At 44.3% G+C, this 24,309-nt stretch overlaps 1 protein-coding gene across 2 annotated transcripts; it reads right to left on the bottom strand.

Annotated features, from left to right (window-relative positions):
- Positions 1-5,783: 5,783 nt before the first annotated feature.
- Positions 5,784-23,346, bottom strand: DIPK1C (divergent protein kinase domain 1C). 2 transcript variants are annotated; one of them, XM_059857318.1, is made up of 4 exons: positions 23,164-23,346; positions 17,599-18,276; positions 13,971-14,135; positions 5,784-12,304 (listed from the first exon to the last, which is right to left on the bottom strand). In XM_059857318.1, the coding sequence occupies exons 1-4, from the start codon at positions 23,344-23,346 to the stop codon at positions 12,089-12,091; spliced, it is 1,242 nt and encodes a 413-aa protein (XP_059713301.1). In that variant the 3' UTR covers positions 5,784-12,088. The 2 variants fall into 2 exon arrangements, with proteins under 2 accessions (XP_059713301.1, XP_059713309.1); XM_059857326.1 differs by having other exon boundaries at positions 17,599-18,317; positions 23,164-23,296.
- Between the last annotated feature and the right edge of the window lie 963 nt (positions 23,347-24,309).

The following is a 24,309-nucleotide window of genomic DNA, read 5'->3' as shown; positions in this document are numbered from 1 at the left end:
GGTTTTTCAAATGCATTTATTCTGACACTTTCTTGTTCTGGTGATGAGAAAATCTCTGGATAACGTGAGAAGAATAAAAATGCACTGCCCTTTTTTTATTCCATAAGTAACATATTGTAAAAGATACTTACCAGTTTCACCAGAACTGTTTTTGTGACAGCATTTGTGGCTTTCCTGATAGCAGGGCTGTTAGACAACTACTCTGTCTGACTGAAGAGTTGCTGGCATATCTCACTTGATAACTGATGCAGCTGCACAGCCACTTTAAAATGTTCAGCACCAGGTCCTTAGACCATGTGGAAAGCTCCAGCTCCATTAACTTCACTGGAGATGTGACTATTTATATCAGCTGGCACAGTGGGGGGTGCAGCTATTGTCCAAGGAGGGAAGGGGATAGGAAATGCTGGATGGGCAGCCACTGACAGATTATTTCTGACAACAGAAGAGGGGCAGAATGAAATTCCCATCCCTTTATTCCAATACTGCTATTAAATGCTGATTCACTAACTAATGCCACAAATCTTTTTCCTCCTGCAAGCAGCTGGCTTGCATCACAATTTATAACGTGCTCATAATTTCTGAGGGGCCTTCCAAGGAAGGTCCTTGAAGTAACTCTCAGATATTTGCAACACAATTGCACCAAAGATCCTCAGGTATTCATCCTGGATGGTAAAAAGGCAAAATGTTGTTGTCAATGGTCACAAAACAGCTTGTATGACAATTCCTAGGAAGCCTGTGCACCTGCTGAAGAGATTTTGATAGGCTTCTGTGCTGTGGCCACTTTGAGTTCTGGTTCAAGACAATAAAACCCCAGGGTGCCCCAGAGTTTCAGCAATTCCTGCCAGCAATTTCCAGCTGCTGACTGGGTGGATGACAATATCCCTAATTCTCAGCAACAAGCCTTTGCTCTCTCTCTGAGCCCACTGATTCAGAGGAGTCAGATTTGGTTTTGCTTTTAGCAGACACCATTCTCTGTTTCCTCCCCCAAGCAGCAAAGAACACACTGCTGGTTAGAAAACGGGGGGGTTTATTGCCCCCTCTCTACAGATCTGATCAGTTCTGACAAGGTACACTTACCCTTTATCCTTCCTGGCATTCTGATGAACTGCCTCCATGGTTTTTTGGCAGTCCAAGCTGCCCTCTCACTACAATGGAAGGAAGAAGGCAAGGCTGGAGCACCTGCGCCTACAGCTGAATGCCACTGCAGCTCGAAGCAGAGGAGGAATCCCAGGCTGCCTGAGCTTGTTCCTACTTAGAGACCCATGGGATACATTCAGCCCTGTGAAGAATTAGTGGGTTTTCAGCCTTCCAAGTAGTCAATTTCAAGGTCTCCAGCACTGTTTTATTAATGAAAATCTAAATGGTAGAAAACTGCTCATTAGGAGATCTTAACACCCTTCAAGTTAATCTCAGATCTGTTGTAGGTTATGTATGAGGGACTATTGTTTCATGCCATTATAAATTAATGAGGAGTATGTTATTAGTGACAATGAGCTCTTTGTGGTTTATGGTTTACTGAAGAATATTTTTTAAAAGAAGACTTTGTGCTCTCAGGGCAATTTATGTTGGAACAAGAGTGTCTATAAACTGCAGGTGTCTCATTAAATTCTGCTGGTGATTAGAAGAAGCAGCCATGTGCAGAGATCTTCATCAGGGGCTCCGTGATTTGTGTTGTCATGCTCAGTTTTCCCCTAATAGCTGCACATTACTTAGCATTGATGCTCAGCTGCTGTGAGCAGAGCTCTGCAAAAATAGTTGGTTTCCATTCAGAAGCAAATGGCACCGAGCCAGCTGTTGATTTATAGACTGACACATTCCCCTTTAAAATGGCTATAAGAACATTGGCTACTTACCTGTTACCTTTCTCTGTGTTAAAAGTGTGTTAAAAATAATTTTCCACTCGATAAACGGAAACACAGTGTGTGATATTTATACTGGTCATTTTCATAGAGAGCTCTGAAAAGGGCTACTTCATACAATTGCACTGGAGAGAGAGAGAAGGGTTGAGAAAGCTTGTCAGTATTCCCAGTTCTGGTTAAATGGTTTGGCCTGGAGGCAAGATGGATACATGCCCATTTCTTCCCAGCATGGACATGTGTTTGAAAACAGAAACTTGGCATGATGTTTTTAAAAAAACCAACACTAAACACAAAACAACACCCCTTTTGTATCTGCAGCATATACTGCTTCTTTGGGGGAAAAAGGCAATACTATTCAAGCTCATAATTGCAGTGATACATTATTTAGAATTGTGCTATGTCTTGTTCATCTGAACAGCTAAAGGACATTTATTTTCATATTCCTTCAGAATTGATTTTATAATTCTCTAGTAGTAATGTGACAGCTACTTTTTAAAATTTTTGTACTTCCAGTGCTTGGCTGGCTCTTTTTTTTTGCTCATAATCTTGCAATTGTTCTTGGGATAAAGGAGGAGTACTAGCTTTTTCTCAGGACTGAGATTCTGTTTGGGAGAGAATCTAAGCCACATAAAAGAATAAACCAAACTATTTGGCATGATTCTGATTTTCCCTCATGTTCAGGTCTTGCAGTGGGCATAGATTACGATTATATCAATTTGCAGCTCTGAAGGCCCAGAGAAGCCCAAACATGAATGCCAACTCAGGCATTGTTTATTACCCGGGTCCTGTCCAGCCCCTGGCACAGTGAGCCCCTTATCCACTTGGCCTGGGACAGATACCAAAATATTTAAACCATGATCATATTTTCCTCGAAGTTCAGATGGAGATTGTTTTGGGATCCAAGAATTTTGCAGAGGATTCATCCTATTAGCAACGCAACTCTGCTGTTCCTTGGCATTCACAAAGCCCTTGTTCTTTCCATTCCTCAGCTTCCTCAGCTAGCTTATGTTGGCTTTGGCTAGGCCAGGGTGTGAAATCTGTTCTTCAGCTGAGAGTAGAAGATGCTGCAAACTGGATGGGCCACCTGTTAGATGGAGACCAAATACATGCTTTTGTCTTCTTCACATGAATAAGAGCCACAGTTAAAAGAAACATTTAGGTATTTTGAGTAACAATAGTTTGCAAAGGCTTGATTTGTTTCTCTGATTTTAAAACTGTGGTTAACATTTTTGAAAAGCTCCATGCTGGCACTGAGGCATAAAAGCCACCCAGTCCAAGCTCTTGCTCAAAGGTGGACCAGTTAGACTGGATTTCTTAGGCTTTCATGCTGTCAAGCTTGGACATATCTCCAAGGACATAGACTCTACAACCTCTTTGGAATGCAGCTCCAGTTCTGGGTACTTTTCAGTGTATAAAACCTTTTCTTAATACGGAGCTGGAATTTCCTGTGTTCCTGCTTGTGCCTGTTGTCTCTTGTCCTGCCATTGTGCACTTCCCAGGAGAGTTTGGCTCCATCTCTTGTACATGCCTCCATGAGCTGTACACAGGAGTCACTGCTTAAGGCTGAACAAGCCCAGTCCTCTCAGCCTCTCCTCATAACAATCTTCCCTGATCCTATGCAAGAGAGAGGATGTGAGGTTTTTTTGTAGGGCTTGCTTCTCCTAATGAAAAGCCACTGTTATCTTCTGCTTTTAACAGCAAGCTCTTTCACAGTACCAGAAGTGTCTGCAGAGATCCACACAAGCACCCTTTAAAAGCCCATACCTATCGATTTGGCATTGCTCCAGCTGTGCTCTGCTTTCCAGCATCTTTGCAGCTTGAGAGCATACACTCAGAGCAGCCAGTTTAAATATTTATAGCTGTGTAGCTGCACACTCCAGCTACCAGACTTTTATCCAAATGCCCAGACAGGTGTGTGTGCCTGCATTTAAATCCCTGTTGCTCACAGAGATGGCATCTGAGCTGGCTGACAGCTTTGTGAACTCCTGGAATAAAAACTAGAAACACCCTTGCTGTGCTTTGTCATCTGTTACATAAAAGGATGGAGCACAACAAATTCTTTCTCTTCCTTTACATTTGGAAAAAGACTGCTGTATTTTGTACTGATTATTCAGACAATCCTCAGTTTCCCACATGGAAAATACAGATAATATTAAATACACCCCCACTTTTTTTTTTTTTTTGTAGCAGTCTACACTATGAGAGTAGGTCTTTCTCAGCAAAGTTTGTGAAAAGGCTATGGGATGGGGTGATAACAATAGATGAGGAACATTCATGGTGCCACATTTGTTTTGTGTTCTTTCACTGCCGTTCTTGGCATGTATGCGGCTCTCCTCTCAAGTGCCACTCTCATCACAGAAGCTCTCATCATTTCATTCTCTTTTGCAGTCAGAAGAGCAGGATGGCAGGGGTGAGCTCCTCACCATTGTGGTGGGACTGGAAGGGTTCCAGCTATGAAAGAGACTTTTCTGGGTGGGACACTTCAGTACTGAACAGAGAGATTCGTCCTCCAGCACCCGATGGAGATCCATTAGAGAAGTAGTTTCATTTCCCACTGAGCTTTCCCTCAAGGACTGGGAGAGTGAACACTTGCAACTCATTGCCTAATGGCCAGTGCTGTCAGAGAGGGGCTGAGATTCAGCCTTCAGCCAGCAGGGCAATCTGATCTATCTGCTCATTTGCCAGGTGCAGGAGAGAAGAACTCTCCTGAGCTGCATCCCCAAGTTCCTTACCCTGCCCGAGCACCCAGAGAGGAGCCCGCAGTGAGAGCAGAGCCCAGGCTCAGAGCCAGCCATCATGGGTGAGCCAGTGTGTATGGAGGGATACCAATGGGCTGGGCCACAATCCTTGAGGAAGATCCCTGGATCGTGTCCGAGTGGATGTAGCCATGTGTCGGTGTTTCCACAGAGATTCCCACTATGGAAAGGAAAAAAGCGCTGGGCTGTGGTGAAACATCTGCATTTGCACTTTTATTAAATGAGTTTATTGCTCATTTTACTCCTTCCTCTGCCCATTTAAAAGTGCAAGGAGCCCTCGCTCTGCAGCTGACATGAATCAGGAGCACACATTTAAACGCCATGGAATTATGCTGGTGTAAATCCAGCCTGAGCCTCCAAACATGCCAGTATCACACGTGACTTCATATTTGGGGGAAGATGGATGCAAAATGAATGAGGTGGAACTGAAGAACTGTCCCTGCACAGTCCATTTCCAGGCTTTTCAGTGGAGCTTATCACTGTCCTGTCCAGCTCTTGGCTTCATTTTTTCACTTGTGAAACATATCTATTGAAATGGCAATGGAAGTTCAGGCAGTATACTTGCATTATCTAATGCTTCTTCAGTGATATTGCTTTGGCTAATGTAACACTGTTTATCCAATATTTTCTAAGAGTTGGAGACTAGAATCTGATCCAAAAAATGTAACTCTTTAATTACTTAAAAAAGCTCAGTGAAATCAATGGGTAAAACCACAGAATTTGATTAAGCATTCCATTAATTTTTCATTATTTCTATGCACTGTGTGATGCTCATTCATGCTAATTACCCTTGCATTTCTTCAATTTATATAAAATATAATATGAAAAATAAAACCCCAGGCATTTGTGGTCTGCCCACTGAGCATTTGTGACATGAGGTTATAGCTCAACAAAAGAATGCCTGAGTATCTGTGTGCACACTGCCTTTACTCCACTAGAAATAGAATACAAAGACTAAAAGAAAGACCATGGCTATAACATTTTAAGGGATAGTTTGTTCCTCCATGCTCTGGCCACAGTTTTGCCAAGAGTCAGATGCAGGCTGAATCTGTGTGTATGCACATCTGAACAGACGTTTGGTAAAGCACTTACATGAGCATATATAATCTAGCATCAGATAGACAAATACTGGTATCATTTCATTAAAAAGAAATTCTCAACACAGGAGTAATCACCTGGATATTTATTTAGCTATGGTTAGACATTTGATTCCATTAAATAGGCCCTGATTCATATAATAAATATTTAGTCACTGATTAACTCCCTGCAAAATTAGATTGGTTTTTAATAACCCTTGTACAAGAGGAAAAAAAAAAAAAAAACCCCCACCCCCTGCCTTTTCCCAGCTATTCCCTTTCTTGGGATAAGGGAAAAAATAAATTTTCTAAGGGCAAAGATACAACCTAAAATCTCTCACATAGAAATGAGATAGAGGTAATTACCATATCTGTGAAATTCGGAGTAGTAAACACATTGTGCTTTTTAAATTTTCTTTTGAATTGGAAAGAAGCAGAAGGTTTTGAATTATGCAAATGGAGAGGAATGTTAGCTCATTAATGTACATGGGATATTGGTTGAAAGATCTATTGTTTTCAGCTACTCTTATTTAACTTCCTCTTTAGAAATAAAACTGACCTCTGCTCTTTCCTGCAGCTTTGCATGTCGTACCTTTAAGAGAATGAACCCATCCTGAACTCAAGGCAGTTGGTTCTTTTCCTGCTGTAGCATGAATCTTGGAGAGATTATAACCAATTTAAGCAGGATGGGGGATTCTGTTTCTAACTAGCTAGAAGCAAACTGCTAAGGAACCAGCAAGGGAAAATGAGAGGTATTCACAATAGTCTCCAGCTTGGATTACATGTAACTTGAAAGCACTAGCAGCAGATGCTTGTGGAAGTGATTATGCACTGGATCATACGCACATCCTTCTGGCTGCCAACATCACTTAGGCACATTTTGTAGTGTAGGAAAAATCCCCTCCAGTTTACAGGAGAAGGAGCTCAGAGTACACTGCAGAAGGCACCAAGAATTGTGGTGTTTAAAGGAGCCCAGCAGTCACTCTGCTGCTCTGGAGCCCAAGCCTGCAGGATCAAAACTTTATCCACAGGATTATGAATTGCAGCCTTTCAGGGATTTCAGCATTTTGCCATAATTTAATTTATAGACATAATGACACTTCGAGTGGGAAAAACACTCCTTTCCCTCTTTTTGGCTGACATTGTTTATTGCTAATTAGGGCAGTTTTATGCATTTATGTAAATAGTAGTTCTAAAAGCTTTTTCCAAGTGATTTTATTCTGTCTAGCCTTTAGGCTGCAGATGTCATTACACAACTTCACAGTCTATTTGACAGATCCTTAGACACAAACAACAAATGGCTTTGGTCATGGCTGGACTATATCCCCTGTGCTACTGCACTTTTTTATTTTAAAGTAATGGAAAGTAACAATGGAAATGTTGGGATTTTTTTTTTCACAATCAATTCATTGACATTCTCTGATTTTTCAGTACAGAGTCTCTTATCTCTTTGGTTCCAAGTTCAATTGTCCTGGATTTTCATTCTTCCAAGCATCTCACTCTTTCCCTTGCTCTGCATTGCTGTCTTTTTTGCTGCTGAAAGCCCAGTAGCCTTTCTCCTGATTTCACTGAGGATCCAAGAAAGTGGCAGCAGCTGAGGCTCCTGCAGAGTGACTCTGCTTATTGTGTGGACTGATTACAGGTGGCCCAGACAGAGGGATTTCATTTTTCATTTGTACTAGGCTTCAGAGGGCATCTGCCAAATCAGCCAATCTGGCTGTTCACAGCTGCTGATACAGTGAATTCTTGGTTGTTTTATAGTTGGCTGTCCAGATGCGTAGACTGGCATGATAACTACAAGGCTCCCATGCTACAGCCAGAAATTCATTAAAAACTGCAATTTATCACCTTCCTGACCATTACACATGACAATATGATTTGCTGAAAGACAGGCAATCTGGTACGTGGCTTCTTTAATTTTTTTTTGTTTAGTTTGGGGTTTTTTATTTTGTTTGGTTTTCGGGTTTTTTTGGTTTGTTTTGTTTTGCAGGTTTGTTTTGTTTTGTTTTTGTCTACACCAAATTAAATAGGCCAGCTTGGGTCTACATTTTATAACAAAGGAAAAAGATTATCAGTGAGGAGTCCCTAACTTCTCCAAGTACGTGATCCCATTTTTCACCTTTAGGAAATGTGCTGCTCAGCCAATGTTTCTAATTAAAAGAAAAAAGAAATCAAATCCTTCTCTTTCTTCTCTCCGAGTCCCAAATAACTGTAGTTACCTCTAGTGGTGAGCAATGCATCTGAATGCTCTCAGTGAAAGGGGAGTCTGGGAAGTCACACTAGGGAGCAGTAGTATCTGTAAGAATGACTCTGGCTACAGCAATGACCTGCTTTTCTGGGCTAGTCACCATTGGGCCAACCTAGAAACACAAGGGGGACCACATAAACCCTTTGGAGCAAGGAGTTCTGCTCTGTTTTGTATCATCCTAGTACAGGACTATTGTTTGCAGATGTCTTTTCCAGTTGGAGAAATGGAATAAATAAAATGCCAGTTGGAGAAAATCAGAAGTAGTTCTGTGAAAATCTTGAGCATCGGGTTGAATTTATCTTTTCTAAAGATTTCCTAGAGATGAAGTAGACCTCCAACTGGCCTCACCTCTTGTAAAACGTGGGAACAGAGAGTGTATTTGGATTATTGCAGAGTTGAAGCACATGCTGCTAACTGAGATGCAAAGAATGAATAAACAATGACTTAATTCCATTCCTGTTTCACAGGGAGCCATAAATACGGGGTAGAAGTTGCTGACTAAGGCACTAATTCAGCAAGTGGTAGAAATTAATCAGGAGGTAATGCCACTTTTATAGGGCAAAAAGGATATGGGAACAGACTAACAGAGCAAAGGGATGGGGCTGAGATCAATTGAATGGGAACAGACATCTTGGGCTAAAGTGGCTGTTGCCAGTGCAACCAAATGCTGTTAGTGAACCTGTGTAAGTCATCTTTTATAGGGAAGGGATGAGCAGTGGGAAGAATCTTACACAGTCTTTGTAAAGCTATGGTGCACTAACTACCAAAGAGGGGTGGGCAGTGCTGCCAGGGCAGCATGAAAGGGGCTTTGTCAGAAAGCAGCACCAGTCCTGGGTCTTCCTGCCAAACACTTGTATAGATTTTTCCATCCAAAAAAAAAAAATCATATTTTCACCAAAAATGTGGTTGCAAAACCATACAGGCTCAAATTACAGCAGTTTGCACTTGTCTCCTTAAAGTAAATGGGAACTAAACCAGTGCCTTAGCTTTTTCTTTCTGTCCCAGGGACATAAAGGCACAACTACTGTTTTATTCCTGTTTTGGCCATTGCTACCTGTGCTAATTAAATTACAATATTTCTTTTGCTTCACTGGTAGTGCTTTTTCTCCTATTTCCCAGGATTTAGTGACTTTACAAAGCACGTAGGGGGCTGTGAAGAATCAAGCCCTGTGTTCACAGAGCCTGTCATATTCTCCTTGTCTCCTTGAAGGTGTGCACCAAAGCCTGCCTGGAGCTGGCTGCATCAGTGATATGTAATCTCACAGCCCAGCCAAGGACAAATAACCCAATTGTGTTGATCTTAAGAGGTTTCTGAGGTTTCTCTGTATCCTGAAAAGAAGTGAAACCTAATGTCCTGGGAAAGTGTGGTGTGGGGGAAGGAGGTCCCTGCCAGGTGGAGGTGGCTGCAGCCAGGCCCTGAAGGGTTTGGAGAAATCTGTCAAAGGCAGCTTCCCTTCCTATATCCTGCCAAGGAAAAAGGATTTTCTGAGCAGAGTCACGTTCCACCAGTGTTTGGCTGCCACCAGTTTTCATTTCACTATGTTTTTTCTACTTGTTTTTAAAGTGGAATATCCCACCCAACAGAAATTTATCCTGTCTGAAACGCAAATCTGGAAATGGGAAGGGGATCCCTGCCATGGGGGGAGCCTGACTCTGCTGAAAAGCACCAGGGGTCTGTGTGATGTCTGCTTTTTCCTGGAGGTGCCCTCTGAGCTTGGGAAGGAGGAAAGAATGGGACCAGGGAAACAGGAGCATCTTCATGTGTGAAGATGTATAGTATCTTCAGGTTCCCCAGCAGCATTTGGGATTTATATTGAGTCCCTCCTGACCTAGCAAGGATCAAGAAGGAGGGATTTATTGTGAGGGAGCACAAAAATTGATTTTTTTCACAAAAGCACAAATGCAAACTGGTGATAACATAATCCCATGACTTGGAGGTAAAGGTTACCTCAAGGTAGCATCACCCACTTAACCTCATGTACATAATTCCTGACAGGCAGTCACTCTTGCCTGTAGTTAAAAACCACAATTTGTGGAGTCTGAAGATTTCTCAGATGAATTGTGCCATATCTTCAGTTTCTTTCTATCAGAAAGCCTGTAGCAAATGTCTTACCTGTTTTCTTCCTTGCTACAGTTTAAGCTCATTGCTGGTCATATCCACCAAGGCAATCTGGACAGGGCAGTTCTCTCCTATTCTCTTTTTATCAACTTCTTTTCCAGTTTTTGAAGAAAGTTGTGATGTTTATCTTCAGCATCTTCTTCCTCAGACTAAATGTCACTTTGTTGAATCTTGCATCATAAATCATCTTTCTACAAAGGCTGACGTATTTTTCACTTTTATTTTTTCTATTTTCCCTTCATCTATCTTTTCTTGTCTTCTCTCTAACTGATACTTTACCTATCCTCACTCCTTTGCCACAATCTGATTCTGTCCTTAATTATTTTCTCCATCTATTTCATGACTTTGTAACAGGGCTTGTTCTGGAATTCGTGCTTCTTCTTATTCTGCTTTGCCTTCCTGCTTTTGCAAAGAATGATCTTACAGTATTGAAGCATTCTTTGTCTGCCTGGTTAAAGGAGAAGTGTAGACTGAGAGCAACTTTACCATTCAGGATCTGCTAAGCTGGAGCTCCAGCTTAGCCAGCAGCTTGTCCAGCCCCAGGCAAGGCATCTGACCTTGTTCTTCCTATGAGTTTCTTGAGGGCGTGCATGATTTTTAAAAATATGATAGCTTATTGCAAGAAATGTTTATAAAAACATACTAGCAAAAGGCTGAAAATTTGAGCTAGGTTTTAAGGGGTCAAGGTGTCCTCAAGAGCTCCCATTTTTCTGGTCACAGGCAGTCTTTAGCTTTACTTAAAGAACCACTCCAGAAATGGAAAGTTTATGCCTATTTAGTGCTCACAGGCTTCACAGCTGTCATAAGGTTAAGTGACATAAAGATGGAGCAGATTAAGTGTTGTTACATGTCTCACATCCACAAACCAGTATTATCAGTCTTAAAACTGATTCCTCCAACTGAGGGCTGCCATAGGCTGCTGGGATTCCTGTCTGTGGGGTTTGTAATGTCCTCATGCCAAAACCAGATCATGGGAATGTTGCCTGGTATTGGACTTATGCACTTGTAGTGTCTCCTGAACCCAATTTTGTTTCTCCAGCCACAGCTCTGCACATTTGAAAGGCAAAGTTAATCTTTTTAAGTTAATAATGAGATTTTTATTTACATAACTGATTGCAAGATAATGAATTTGTACCAAAAAATTTCCTTTTGTTCATTACAAAAATACTGTGGAAGAAAACTCTGCATCTGGATATTGTTCTGTGCAGAGGACAGATTGTTGACATTCCTGGGCAATTCTGCTCTCTGGCAAAGGAGTGCTTCTTATCAAATGCTCTGATGTACAAGTGCCTGAGGGCTTGCTCACATGGGAAAATCCAGTAGCATTATTCATACCTCTCCACTGCAGAATATGAGTACCCACATGGGAACTCAGCAGGGGTATAATTATTTTGCTCTAGAAAAGTCAAAAGTACCTTTATATAATTTTTCCCCAAAAGAGTTAGCAGTGGCACAGGTAATGTGATGGCCCAGAGGAAATGCATTTGGGGACATCAGAAAGGATTGCTTTGCACAAAAGCAGCTCTTTCCTCGTGTGACAGGAAAGAGCTGCTTTTTTTCCCTGCTTGTGATCCCCTCCTTTTTTTTTCCCCACACTAAATGCTCTGTGTCTACTGTAAAAACCCACCTCATTTGACAGAGAAACTAAAACAAATACCACGTACTTATTCACACCCACCCATTCTTTTAATTATTGATCAAGTTTTGCTGCACTTACACTTTTTCTTCCTTCAGTGCATCCTCTGAGCACCACACCCAGACAGATGCTATCTGAGCAGTGACTGCAGCTCAGAAGGATGTGCTGTATGCTGATGGAGAGGGGTAGTGCTTGCTCAGGAGAATAAGCAAGAACAGAATCCAAGTAATGTAAAGCAATGTAACATTTTAGATGATATTACCAGGACGTGCTGCACCTGCAGCTATGAACTTCATTTGCATAGCAGAAAAGCAATCTCTGTGCTGTAAAATCCGGGGTTAGGAGGGATGGCAGAGAGACTGGGGTGTGGCCTTTGCAGTTCTGCCCTGTGTGTCTACCCTGGCCCTTGCAGCTCTCGCTGAGTGACCCGCAGCAGGTGGTACAGCTCGGAGAGGGATTTCAGAGCCCTCTGGTGCCCCGTGGCACCCGTGTGCCCTGGCTGAGCACACTCCTGCACGGCTTTCTGCAGCTGCAGCTGCAGGGGCAGGGAAACCAGCGCTCCTCTGAGATTTGGGGAAAACCAGCGACGGAATATTTTGTCACAAATGACCTGGGGAAAGGAAAAAGAGCAGATCATTGTGTCTCAGGAGCTATGACTAAGCAACCTTGCTACAGCCCTGTTGCTTCGCTGGCACTGTAGCAAAACGTCATCTGAACCCAAAGTGCCTTTAGCCATTCAAAGAGGGAGGTATAGGAAAGCAGCATCCATAAAGGCCATTCTCTAGCTAAGGGATGGCCCTTCTCAGGCTGCTCCTGAACTTTACACATCTTATGGGTGGCTGGGGGAGCTGGGGTTGCTTAGTCTAGGAAAGAGGACGCTGAGGGAGGACCTTATAGCCCTCTATAAGTACCTGAAAGGAGGTTGGAGCCAGGTGAGGATCAGCCTCTGCCCCCAAGTGACAAGCAATATAAGGGGAAATTACCTCAAGTTATGCTAGGGGAGGTTTAGATTGGATATTAGGCAAAATTTCTTTACCAAAATGGTTGACAAGCACTGGAACAAGCTGCCCGGGGAATTAGATGAGTCACTGTCCCTGGAATATTTAAAAGATGTGTAGATGTGGCACTAGAGGTATGATCTGTTGGTGGACCTGGCAGTGTTGGGCTAATGGTTGGACTTGATGATCTTAAAGGTGTTTTCCAACTTAAATAATCCTATGATGCTGCATAACGAGTGGTGAGGGTGAGAGGGTGGGAGAAGCTGGCAAAAGGCCAACAAGCTACACCCCCACAGCCTTTCTGTTTCACCAATGCCTCCCACCAACACAAACTGGGTGAGCTGTAAGACACCTCATCCAAAGCCAAGAAGCCCATGGACACCCCTGTCCAGTACACCCACACGCTGCATCTGTAGAGTGGAGAATCACAACCACTGCTTACACTTGGACAGCCTCAGCTTCCACAGAATCATAGCATCACTAATGTTGGAAAAGACTTTTAGGATCATTGAGTCCAAGTGTCAATGAAGCTCTGCCAAGTCCATCACTAAATCATGTCCCAGGTGCCACATCTACAAGTTTTTTGAACACTTGCAGGGACAGTGATTTCACCATTTTCCTGGGCAGCCTGTTCCAATGCTTGACCATTCTTTCAGGAATTTTTCCTCATATTCAACCTAAACCCTGCCTGGTTCAACTTGGTGTCATTTTGTCTTTCCTACCACCTATTACTTGGGAGAAGAGGCCAACACCTCACTGCATCCTCCTTTCAAGTAGTTACCAAGAACAATAAGATGTCCCTGAGCCTCCTTTTTTCTAGCCTAAACATCTCCAGCTCCCTCGGCCACTCCTTGCAAGACTTGTGCTCCAGACCCTTCATCACTGCATTGCCCTTCTCTGGACATTGTCCAGTGCCTCAATGTTTCTCTTGAAGTGAGGGGCCCAGAAATGAACACAGGATTTGAAGTCTAACTCAAGATTGTGACTTTACCATCAGTGGAGACAGAAGCACTAATCCCCTCACCCTGCTTACTCTGCTCTCCTGTCTGTGACACTGGGCTAACACCTACAGAAAATCATGGCAAGTAAACACTATACAGAGAGAATGTAAAAATCTGTTTATGTGCCCCAAGACAAGATTTCTGAGCAGGACACTTATGTGGACATGTTTAAAAACCTGATTGTCTTCACTTCAGAGTCTCCTTGTGCATACCGAGCATTTTATAGTCCGTGTGCTTTTAAAAGTAATGGATGCATAAAACAGCTGTGTCTACTCACTTGCAAGTTGTTATTGGCTCTCTGTGCTCCACATTTTCTGATTTTCAGATTGCATTTTGAAAAGCAATCAAAGAAATTGCAATCTTCGTCTCCTGTGCACTTCTGTTCCAGGATGTCCCTCATTTTGGGTTCAAAAAAGGCCATATCCACATCAATGGCTACCACCTGTGAATCAAAACATCCCATCAGATCTGGCACGGCACAGCCTCCCGGACAGGGCTGAGCAGGCATTCTTTGATGCTGGCTTTGGGAAATGCTGTGCTGAGAGCATCTGCTGGAGGGGAACCGGGATCACAGGGGCTTTATTTCACTTAACTGAGCCACACTAACCTTATAAACACCACTTTTTAAACAAAAACAGCCAATGTTCATGACACCAGGAATGGAAAAATTATTTGTGAACAATATGGATTCCTGGGGTGAATTGATTCACCTTAAAGCAGACCTATCCAATCTGAAGATGGATTAAGTTGCTGGTGCAGCACATGCAGATGGCACCTCAACCTCTCAGTTACATGATGGTGCACAATTACCCATGGGCCAGACAGTGTCATTTAGAACTCAGCATTCAGACTAAACCCCTGACTTTGCCACTGCAGAGAGGAGCAGTGGGATGTGCAAGGATAGCCGCACCTGGTACAGCTCCTGCAAACCTGTCCTTGCATTCTGTGGGTTTGATTCTGTTCAGCTGCAGGAGGAGATCCCTGACGTTGCTGAAAGCTGGGTCTGGCTTTGTGCAGGCTTCTTTGCTATGGTTTGACACATTTATTGTGCACAGTTCTTGTTCTTATAGTCCAGAAATATGTCCTGTAACAGAGTCCAGCCAGAAGCTGGTCACAGCAGAAAAAACCTGAGTGCAAGGGGGTTTTCTCCCCCTGGCAGGAGGCTCTCAGAGCAGCGCATACACAGCACAAAGTGTTGGCAGAACTGCTGCCCATGCTGGGGGTGAGACCTCTCTGGAAGCCAAGGGCTGAGGGCTCAGTTTCTGCCAGTGCCACTCCACCCCTGAGTGCTTCACTTAAAGAAATCACAGCGATAAAGACGGAAAGAAAGAAATCCAGTACAGGGATGGCAGCTGCCTGATGTGAGCCAAGCTGTGGGTAACCAGAGGGAAGGAAGCCTGTCTCCAACATCATGGATGTGCAGCCAGCAAATGTTCACAGCTGCATTTCACACTTGACAGTCAGGATCAGGGATGTTCTCTCTCAGTATATGACACACGTTTTCCTAGAGGAAAATGTCTGGGACCTGGGCAAAGCAGAGTTACTCAGGCTCAAATGGTAGTTTTATTTTTCAGATTCGACCTCCCAAGTAACAGGAGAAGATGAACTGTGTGACTGGAACAGCAACTGGATCAACCCCAGGAACTAAAGATGTCTGGTTTGGTAGAAGGCCAAATAAACCTTCCACAGGCAAAATAAAGAACATAGTCTAATCTTCATTTTGTTCTACTCCTTTTTCCATAGGGAAAAATCTTACAGAGATGAGGCATATCTTAAAAACATAAGTATTTTTAAGCATTTTAAAGAGCTCTATAATGATGATGTAGCCTAAGGAATTTTACATGTTTGGATAGGCAATTTTTTTTTTTTTTTTTTTTTTTTTTTTTTTGGTTCTTTACTTCCTAAAGCTTTCTGTGGTTTTGCTGTTCAGTTCTTTGGAGAAGTGACAGTGAGAGTAGTGCAGGGTTTCCCCAGGTTTCCCCAGTCCCAGCATCAGTGTTCCACCTCCCAGGTGGGTCTTTGCCAGCACGTTTGACAATCTTATCCATTGCTCCACTAGGAAAAGCAGCCCTGGTTCCCAAATACGTGGCTGCCAAAGGGTTCAGTGGCTTCACTGAAATTCTTTGACAAAAATGTGTGGGCATCCAGCTAGACCCTGTGAAGACACATCTGGCTGACACTCTGCCTATAAACAGCTATATTTTGGTGGGCTTTGCTATGATCATAGTTGATGAAAATGTACCTCAGGAAATACAGAAAGGACCCAACTTGGCTCATGACCTGATTTAAAGTCATGCTTAGTGTGCTGCAATTTTTCCAGTTTTTTCTGAAGTATTGGTAAAAGAGGAAGGTTTCCCAGAGCACTGTGCATTCACCCAAACCTCCTTCTAACTCTGTACCTTTTGTGGCTCCATGGCAGCTTAAATTTCTCCTGGATGATCTACCAGACAGCTCCTCTCTGTGCTGCAGGAGAGAACGTGAAGGCTGGAGGCTTATCCCCACCACATGAAAATAATCCTCAAAGAAAAACTATTGTATTCCAAGCACATTTCTTTGGGCATTAGAAGCCTCATTATTCAAATGAGGAATAGTGGTACAGTTGTGAGGTTTTTTTTTATCCTATACAAGAAACCAGTAAGTGAAAAAGTTGCTTAAAACAACCAGAAGGCACAAAAAAGAGGCTGCATTGCTGTGTTTTCATTCTGGAAGTGGTTGATCACTGGAAGATCCTGGCAAAGCAAGCCTCACCAACAGGACTCCTAAGAGAAGACACATCGGGTATTCACCCCCTTTCCCTAAATGGAATCTATTTTCCTGTAAGTAGGTTGTGAAACAGATGCTCTGGCCTGTGCTCAGCCACAGACAGCCACAGCCCTGAGTAACTGAGGAAGATGGGCAAAGCCTGCTTTAAGGAATTCTCACTTTGCCTAAATAGTGCTACAGCTTGCTTCAGTTTCTTGCTGTAGCTCCTCACCCATTCCCTGCTCAGCTGCTGTATTGCACCTGAATAAACAGTGGGAGGGGAGGGAAGGTGAAGGGGAAACACTCTAATTGCTCTTAATGGCTGTATGTTTAAGTAGTGTTTGTCTAGTACTCTGAAGATACAAGTGTTACATTAACACTCAGTGAGTACTGAAAATAGTCTTAAAGTCCTTGAAAATGCTTTATATTCACTCAGAGTGCAGAAACTCCACTGATGACGCTGCAAATTGGGGACCTAGTTCAAACACTCACTGCAGATTGGTACCTCCAATCTGTAGACAAAATTCCAACCAAAACCAGAGGAATTTCTGCCCACAGAACGAATGTGAGCTGCACTACTGCTTAGAAAACATACATAGCAATGAGGTCCGAGTCACAGCTGCGCCATTAAAAGTCAAAGAGTGACAGTATTAGGGAGCTTCATGTTGCTGTCCTTGCATAGTTTCCAGACCAGATAAGCTGACCATCAAAGCACAAATATGTGTGTTTGAATGTGGGGAGTTCCCCTTGTGTCAGACCGTGAATTCGGCCTTAGCTTTCAAATTCATACAGTTTTTCCGTTTCAGCATCACTACCAGAAATATGACTCAAATTACAGCTTCATTTAGAGCTTTTGAAATCCCCTTGTCTCCAGGAGGCATCCCTCACCACATCCAAGGGACCTTGCACAGGTGCCTTTGAAGAAGTGAAACAAAGCAGAAGCGAGCAAGAAGTTTTCAAAATAAGCACTCCAAAAATGTGGCTGTACACATTACAAAGAGGAAAAGCAGCAGAGAATCTCCCTTGATGCTTGTAAATTCATTGGTTTTGCAAAAACTTATCCAAAAGCTGTACAAGGAGGGAAGTGTCATTTTTACACAGTCACCTTCAGACTAGAATTTGACCTCAAGCTCCTGGAACCCCACCCCAAAGGCCTGACTTACCGTGAGATCATGCCTGATAGCGAAGTTTTCTGGTTTGATGTCGCACAGGTGAAGGCGGTGAGAGAAATCGTTATCGAAATGCTGCACCATATCCAGAAAGCTGAGTGCAATGTCAATGATGGCTCTCACCCTGCTTCTGTGTCCAGTAAGGGAGGGGCCCATCACGTTTTCCAAGGGAAAAAGAGTTTTGTGCCAGGCATGTCCAGCTGTGAGATACTCCACAGCATAAAAGTGTCCACAAGAGCCAATAATTCGTAGCACATGTTTGCTGAAGTCCTGCAGCAAACTGAAGTAGATATATTCTTCCTGCTGGAGCAAGGACCACATGCTGGCCACCTGTGCTTTCCAACGTGGTCCCTTCTTCCTTGTCCACAGGGGCCCCATGGTATTGTTAGACAGTTCTAGCCCCAGGGCATTTTTGACCTCCAAAGCTACCATAAGCAGAAGCTCTGTTTCAGGGATATCCTGTGTTTCCACCTCCTCTAGCATACTGAGGTGCTGGTAGCTTGAAAAGCTTTCTTTTTTGGATTTCAGTATGATGGGCTGGCCTCTCCAATCAGCCTGAATGACCTTCTTACCTCTGTCATAGTAAAGGCAGTGTTTGTACACCAGCTTCTGTGCCACACACAGGTCTTCACAGAGGTCCCCAGTCAGGGCTCCACTGCTGTAGTCGAGGCACTGGAGTGAAAGAGGAGAATATTCATAGCAGAACCATACCCCTACGGACCATGCAGAAGAAAGACAAATAATGAGCAACTGTCCTAAGCTTGAGAGGATTGCAGCAGTCATGAAACTGCAAACACACACCTACAACCATTGGGTCATTCAATGGTTTTCCAGAAGTCTCTAGAGATCTATTACCAGGGGAGTTTTCCTTCAAAAGAGGGATTATGGGGATGGTAAAGGGCAGGCTTTTCAGGGACAAGGAAAGGGACTGGATGACCTGTTAATCTGAAACTTTTTACATGTATGAGTTCAGAGGGACAAACTTTAAACACTTGGGCTGTGCTGTGTATGATTATGGGTTGTAACGCTTTAGGCACACAGTAATGCGGCACTTCTCTGGCAGGTTCAGGGCAGCATAGCTTAGACATGGCCACTAAAACTAAAGAAGAATCCATGCGTAGCTGGCTTTCTGGGACATTCCACAGCTCTGCATGTTGCAGCTTTGCACTCAACATACTCTGAAGGAAGCTGTGGTAACATCCTCCTGTATCACCAGGAAACACAGAGGTTGCATTCGATGAGTTTTGGACCAATAAGTTTCAGAATTTTTGAGTATGTAAATGCTGCAGAACACAATGACTCTCCAGTTTTATATGCAACTATCAGAAGTGACATTTTAATATTAATTGCTTCAATAGTTAATCTTTTATTAACTGGAAAGAAATCAGTCTTTGGAAACAAGGGAACTGCTGCTTGATAGTTAAGTGGTCAATGCAAATTAATGCAAGAATTGCAAGGATTCCCTCACCAGTTCTTCTCTCAAGACAGAATAATTTTCATTATATCATTTCCAAAAGTGGAGGCAGTTGATGTATTGCTGTGGTCATTCAGAAGTGCAGCTGTAGGGACTGCTTTGGGTTGCTCAGTATAGGAGAGGATCAGAAGTCTCTGGTGAAAGCGGAATAGAGGGGATGGTGTAGACAGCCAAACATCTGTGAGGCAGCTTGACAGTGTCATCCACCTCCATTGCTTTCTGGCATTTGAACCTTCATTTAAACAACCTGGCAGGTCCCCCCTGCACGTGCAGAAGTTGTGGTGGCTGCCTGAGCCCCACCTCATTTGTGACCGGCTGTTACACGAGGAACATGATCATAGCATCCAAGCAATGTATTTTCTTGGGACAGTCCCTGAGGTGTGTACATCAGAGGAATATGTGCTGATGCCAAGCAACATTTAGAGTGCAGCCTTGAACAACACACCGGGGAATGGGTGGAGGATTAAGTCCAAAATCCAAAAATGGTGATCAGTGAACAGAAACAGCTCACTGAGGGCAGTTCAGAGAGAAATAAAATTTATTTATATTCTGATGTTCTCACAGCCCAAGTGAGAATATTAGGTGCCAGCAAGGAGAGTCAGGTAGGCAAATTCTTGCATGAGTGACTGGACACTGAGTCCATGCATGGACACACACATCTGCATCCTCATCCACATCAGGATGACTAAAGAGACTCACTCAGACTTCTGAGACTCAGACTTAGATCTGCAGACTACAGAGCATGCAGATCAATGATCTTGCTTTTGAAAATTTACTCCTACTAATGTAATACAATTTTACTCTACCTTTTTAAGTAGGAAATGTAGTTTTCTCAACAAAAGTAGGTTAGCGGTTCTTACCATCTGGAGCTCTAAGCAATTTTAGAAAGAAAATTACAAACAGAAAGCATTTTTTGGGGTTTCTTTGGATTGTAAGTATAAGCACATTTAAAACTCTATTGACAGGCCACAATCTAATTCTCTTCTGGTACAATAAGAGAAGATAGGACTTAGTCATGTAATTGGGTTCACATGGGTGCATGCCTGCCCCTGTGGACAATTTTACTGTGGTTCACTCTTAGAGGGTTCACATGCATGGACTTAAAGAACACATGACTGTGACCTGTAGCCAAACATGTCAAGGCTCAGCTTATTTTCCTGTGTTGACACCACATCATTCTTAATGGCATTAATGAAAAGAAGTCGTTGTGGAAAAAGCAGACTCAGATTTCACAGGCAGAAGAGACAGGTCCTTTTGGAACCTGGTTACTATTTAGGACTCTTCTGCTGTTTTTTTTCAGTTGATGCTATAAATATTTGATTATTAACCTAGTATCTGACAAACAGTGTTGGAATCATATTCTTCTTACAATGAACTTGTGCAGTGTTTTAAACTGGGATTTGTGAAAGAGGACTTGACCAAAGAGCTCATGGTCTCACAGTGATGAAACACAGATCAGCCTTCCAGAAGTGCATTCTCAGCTGGTCACAAAGGCAAGCAAGGCTTTCAAAAAGACTTCCTCAAGGAAGCAATCAAGAAGATTGTACCATTTCCTATCAGCCTTTTAGGCATAGTTTGTGCTGGTAGTTCATCCTGTAGCAATTATTTGATGCTTACATCCATTCTAAACACAGTTTTACAGGACAGTCTTCCATCACATCAGCATGGCTTGTACTGTTGTGCTCCCCAGTGTACTAGCTTGCCTTTTATAGTATTAAAACACAACTTTGGTGGACTGAAAGCATTTAACCAGGTAATACAGATTACCCTGCCATGACACAATGGACCATTTATTATTTACACAGGAAGCTTTCCACTAACTTCTGACTTCACTATACAAGATTGTCCATCATCCTGCTGATAAAAGGAAGAATCAGGTCCCCAGAGAAATATTTCAGAAATGGTCCTCGAACCTAACGGCCATCCCTGTCTTAATGACTGAAGTTTGAGATCTGTTGATGAGACAGTTTTAAATCGACCTAGTGATCGACCTTTGAAAGCCATGGATTCTTCTTTCAGTGCCAAATACTTAAAACTAAAATATGAAAGTGCTACTAAGCCAAAAGCCTTACAAAGAAGCAGCTGTACTACACAAAAATACACACACAAGCACAGCTTGGACTCATTCATATGTATCTTATTAAAATTGGCTGCATAATTTTTAATGTCTTCAGTGGACTTACCAAGTTTAAAAAGCTGGGTTTAAATGAATGTGAAAGCTTAAATTAATGTAAACCTTGCTAAGGATTTAAATAAATTTAAATAACTCACTGTACCACCATCAGTACCCTGAAACTGATGTTTTGCCTAGTTAGCTACTACTTCTGTGTAAATGCAATACACAGCCAGGTTTGGAAGGCACCAAAATTAATTGATTTCTCCAGAGGGAACATAAATTGATTGCTATGGCTTAGTGTGTTCAGTGTGAATGAAGATGAGACTGGCATTAGGAAAGAGCAAGGGGAGAGTTTTTTCTGAGAGTTAAAGTTGGTCTCTGCAAATTGCCCAGGGCTATTTTAGCCTTCTCAGTGCAGTACACATCTGCATAGACGTGTATCTTACTCAGAATAAGGAAATAAAACCTTCAAAAATGCCACTTGAAAGGGCATTTGCACTCACTTCCTTAAAATATCTCATCTCCTACTGAGAGATGACTAGTAAAATAGTTTTTCTAAGCTGATTTTTGCTTAATGGAAGGTGTGAGACTCAAGCTATCAGGTTATTTGTTTCACGGATCAGTTGCACTTTCTGTAACTGTGAAACTCATGCTATGTTCAGAAGATGTAGAAAAACTTATTTTGGGGCGGATGAAGACAAGCTCATTTCCTAATTATTCCACTAGAAGGACAAGCCCTTTCTAACGTCATCTGGGAAAACTGTTGCTTACAAACCTTCACGATACTACTGATGATTCATTCACCTACTCACAGACAAGCACAGCGATCTCAGCTACCCCTTCCTCTGGAAGGAGGATCTGAACCTGAGCTGTCTCAGTGATAGAGACAACTCTCCAAGCTTGCGACTGAAATCTGATCCCTGGGCTTTTGAAGCCTTGTCTGACGCTTTCCAAACTGAAGAACAGCAACAAGTCTCTATCCATCTATTTATTGGTGACTGCGAGGGCAAGGACCTGGACCTCCCTGAGCTTGGCAGCTCCGTGCACCTCCATATCTCAGTGCTCTTCCTGAACACATAAGGATGAGGCAGGAATCATTCCTTCAGCTGCAAACCTGAGCTCAGCCCTACTTCCATCTGGTTCCTGAGGTACTGAAACTGGAACTCCCTGCCATTAAACACATGTTGTCAGGACCACTGCCTACACTTGATATTCTTTTATTATACAGAATTAAGGAAAATCTATGATCAGTTTTTGCTTGCTTGCAGTGATAGATTGTTTAATTCCCACTAGGATTCCTCCTTTCTCACCTAACCACTGGCACTACAGATACCCTAAGAAACAAAATTGAACTAAAAGCATTAACCCACTCTGCTCCTCTTCATAAAGTGTTTCCTACACAATCCTTAATCTGTTCATTATTATTTTTAAGGAAAACCTTATTGAATATTCGCAAATCCTTTCTTGAATTTTAACCACGTCTTACACAGCCCCCGCCAGACCATAAAGGAAGTGATACAAGCTGCCTGACACTTCTGAAAGACGAATTTTGAATATCAGCTTTTCGGCTAAAAACAAACAAAAACCCCCAACACCCAGAGGAAAGCTTTCCTCCTCTTCGGAGCGTTCGGCTTAGGCAGCGCACCCGCATCCCACGCCCGGGAGCCGGCCCGCCGCCTGCACCTGACCTCGCCCCGGGAAGGGAGGCAAGGAGGGAGGGAAGGAGGTAGGGAGGCAGAGAGGTAGGGAAGGAGGTAGAGAGACAGGGAGGGAGGGAAGGAGGTTGGGAGGCAGGGAGGTAGGGAGGCAGCCGCCCGCCCGTGCGCACCGGGGGCGCCGGCGATGCGGCACCTCCGGCGGCCGGAGCCGGACAGGGCGCCCCGAGAGCAGCCCCGACGGACCGACCGCCAGCCCCTCGTCCTGCCGGGCAGCCCCTGGGAGATGCCCCGCGTCCCGCCGGGGCACGTACCAGCCTGGCCAGGATCCGGTGGCTTTTCTCGTCCGTGCAGCTCTCGGAGAAAACGCTCCTGTGGAGAAGGAACAGCGCAGCGCTCACCACCACCCAGCAGGCAGCCCAGAGGAGGAGCAGCAGCAGGGCGCATCGCCGCCAGATTTTGAGCCGCAGCCGCTTTAAGCCCGGGATGCCCCTCATCGCCGCGCCGGGGCTGCGCTGGGGCGGCCGCTTCAGCCGCGGCGGCCCCGAGCGAGCGGCGGCGGGGCCGGGGGAGCCGCGCTGCGCCCCCCGCACGCCCTTCCCACTCCCGCCGGCGCCCGGCGCCCGCCGCCCCCGCCGGGCTGCCCCGGCCCCGGCCCGCTCCCGCCCCCTGCCCGGGCCGGGGCTGCCCTGGCGGAGCCCGGAGCGCCCCTTTTGAATTTAAGCCACGTAGTTCCGCCGGCTTTTGTCTGCGCTCCCCTGTGCCAAGCGGCCCCTGCAGCCACTTGGCGGCTGCTGCCCGCGCCCCCCGCCTCTCCTCTGCGAGTTTCTCACCCGAGAATAAAAGGAGTTTGAAGGGTGATGAATGCTTCTCTGGGAACCCTTTGCCATCCAGGCGGCTGCTCGGTACTTGGAAAGAGGCAGCCTGGAGACGGACAGGTCCCTCTGGTGAAAGCTTCGTGTCTCGACAAATGGGAAAAGGAATAAAAAGTTGTAATTTATTCTGGAGTAACTTCTCCGTTTTATCCTCCCGGAGCTAACGGAGGAAGAGAGAGAAGCGACTCAGACGCCCTTTCAGTAACGCAGCCCCCAGCGCCCCGCCGGTGGGTCGCCCCTTGGCTCCCCAGCAGCACCCCCAGCCCCCGTGGCGGGGTGCAGGCTGGCCCCTGCCCGCACCCCCGGGTCCTGCCTCCCTCGACGGCCGGCGGATAACGCCAGCCGAGCGGCCACTGGGGATACTTTGCCAAAAGAGGCAGGGTGTACTGGGTCCCAGGATGCTGGGGTCTACAGATTGCCTCCCTGCCCTCTCGTTGTCTCCCTGTAGCTGTGTCCCTGTTGTTGTGTGGTCAGCTCCACTGGACAGCCTCTATTTGACTTCATTAACCTTTCTGAGAGGTCAAAGACTCAGTTGTTTGTTCCCGTACAGCAAGGAAGGTCCTGGCATCCTTTCCTCACTCCAGG

Source organism: Haemorhous mexicanus, chromosome 1 (assembly GCF_027477595.1).
Source record: "Haemorhous mexicanus isolate bHaeMex1 chromosome 1, bHaeMex1.pri, whole genome shotgun sequence".
In the NCBI taxonomy this organism is placed as follows: domain Eukaryota; kingdom Metazoa; phylum Chordata; class Aves; order Passeriformes; family Fringillidae; genus Haemorhous; species Haemorhous mexicanus.
The sequence above is the reverse complement of the archived record's forward strand: the minus strand, read 5'-3'. Positions and strand labels throughout refer to the sequence as shown.

Coding starts and splice junctions, on each gene's coding strand:
- DIPK1C (XM_059857318.1), bottom strand. CDS start 23,346: ATGAGGGGCATCCCGGGCTTAAAGCGGCTGCGGCTCAAAATCTGGCGG. Junction 18,277..23,163: donor ACCGGATCCTGGCCAGGCTG/GTACGTGCCCCG, acceptor CTTTCACTCCAG/TGCCTCGACTACAGCAGTGG. Junction 12,305..13,970: donor GAGCCAATAACAACTTGCAA/GTGAGTAGACAC, acceptor TCCTTTCCCCAG/GTCATTTGTGACAAAATATT.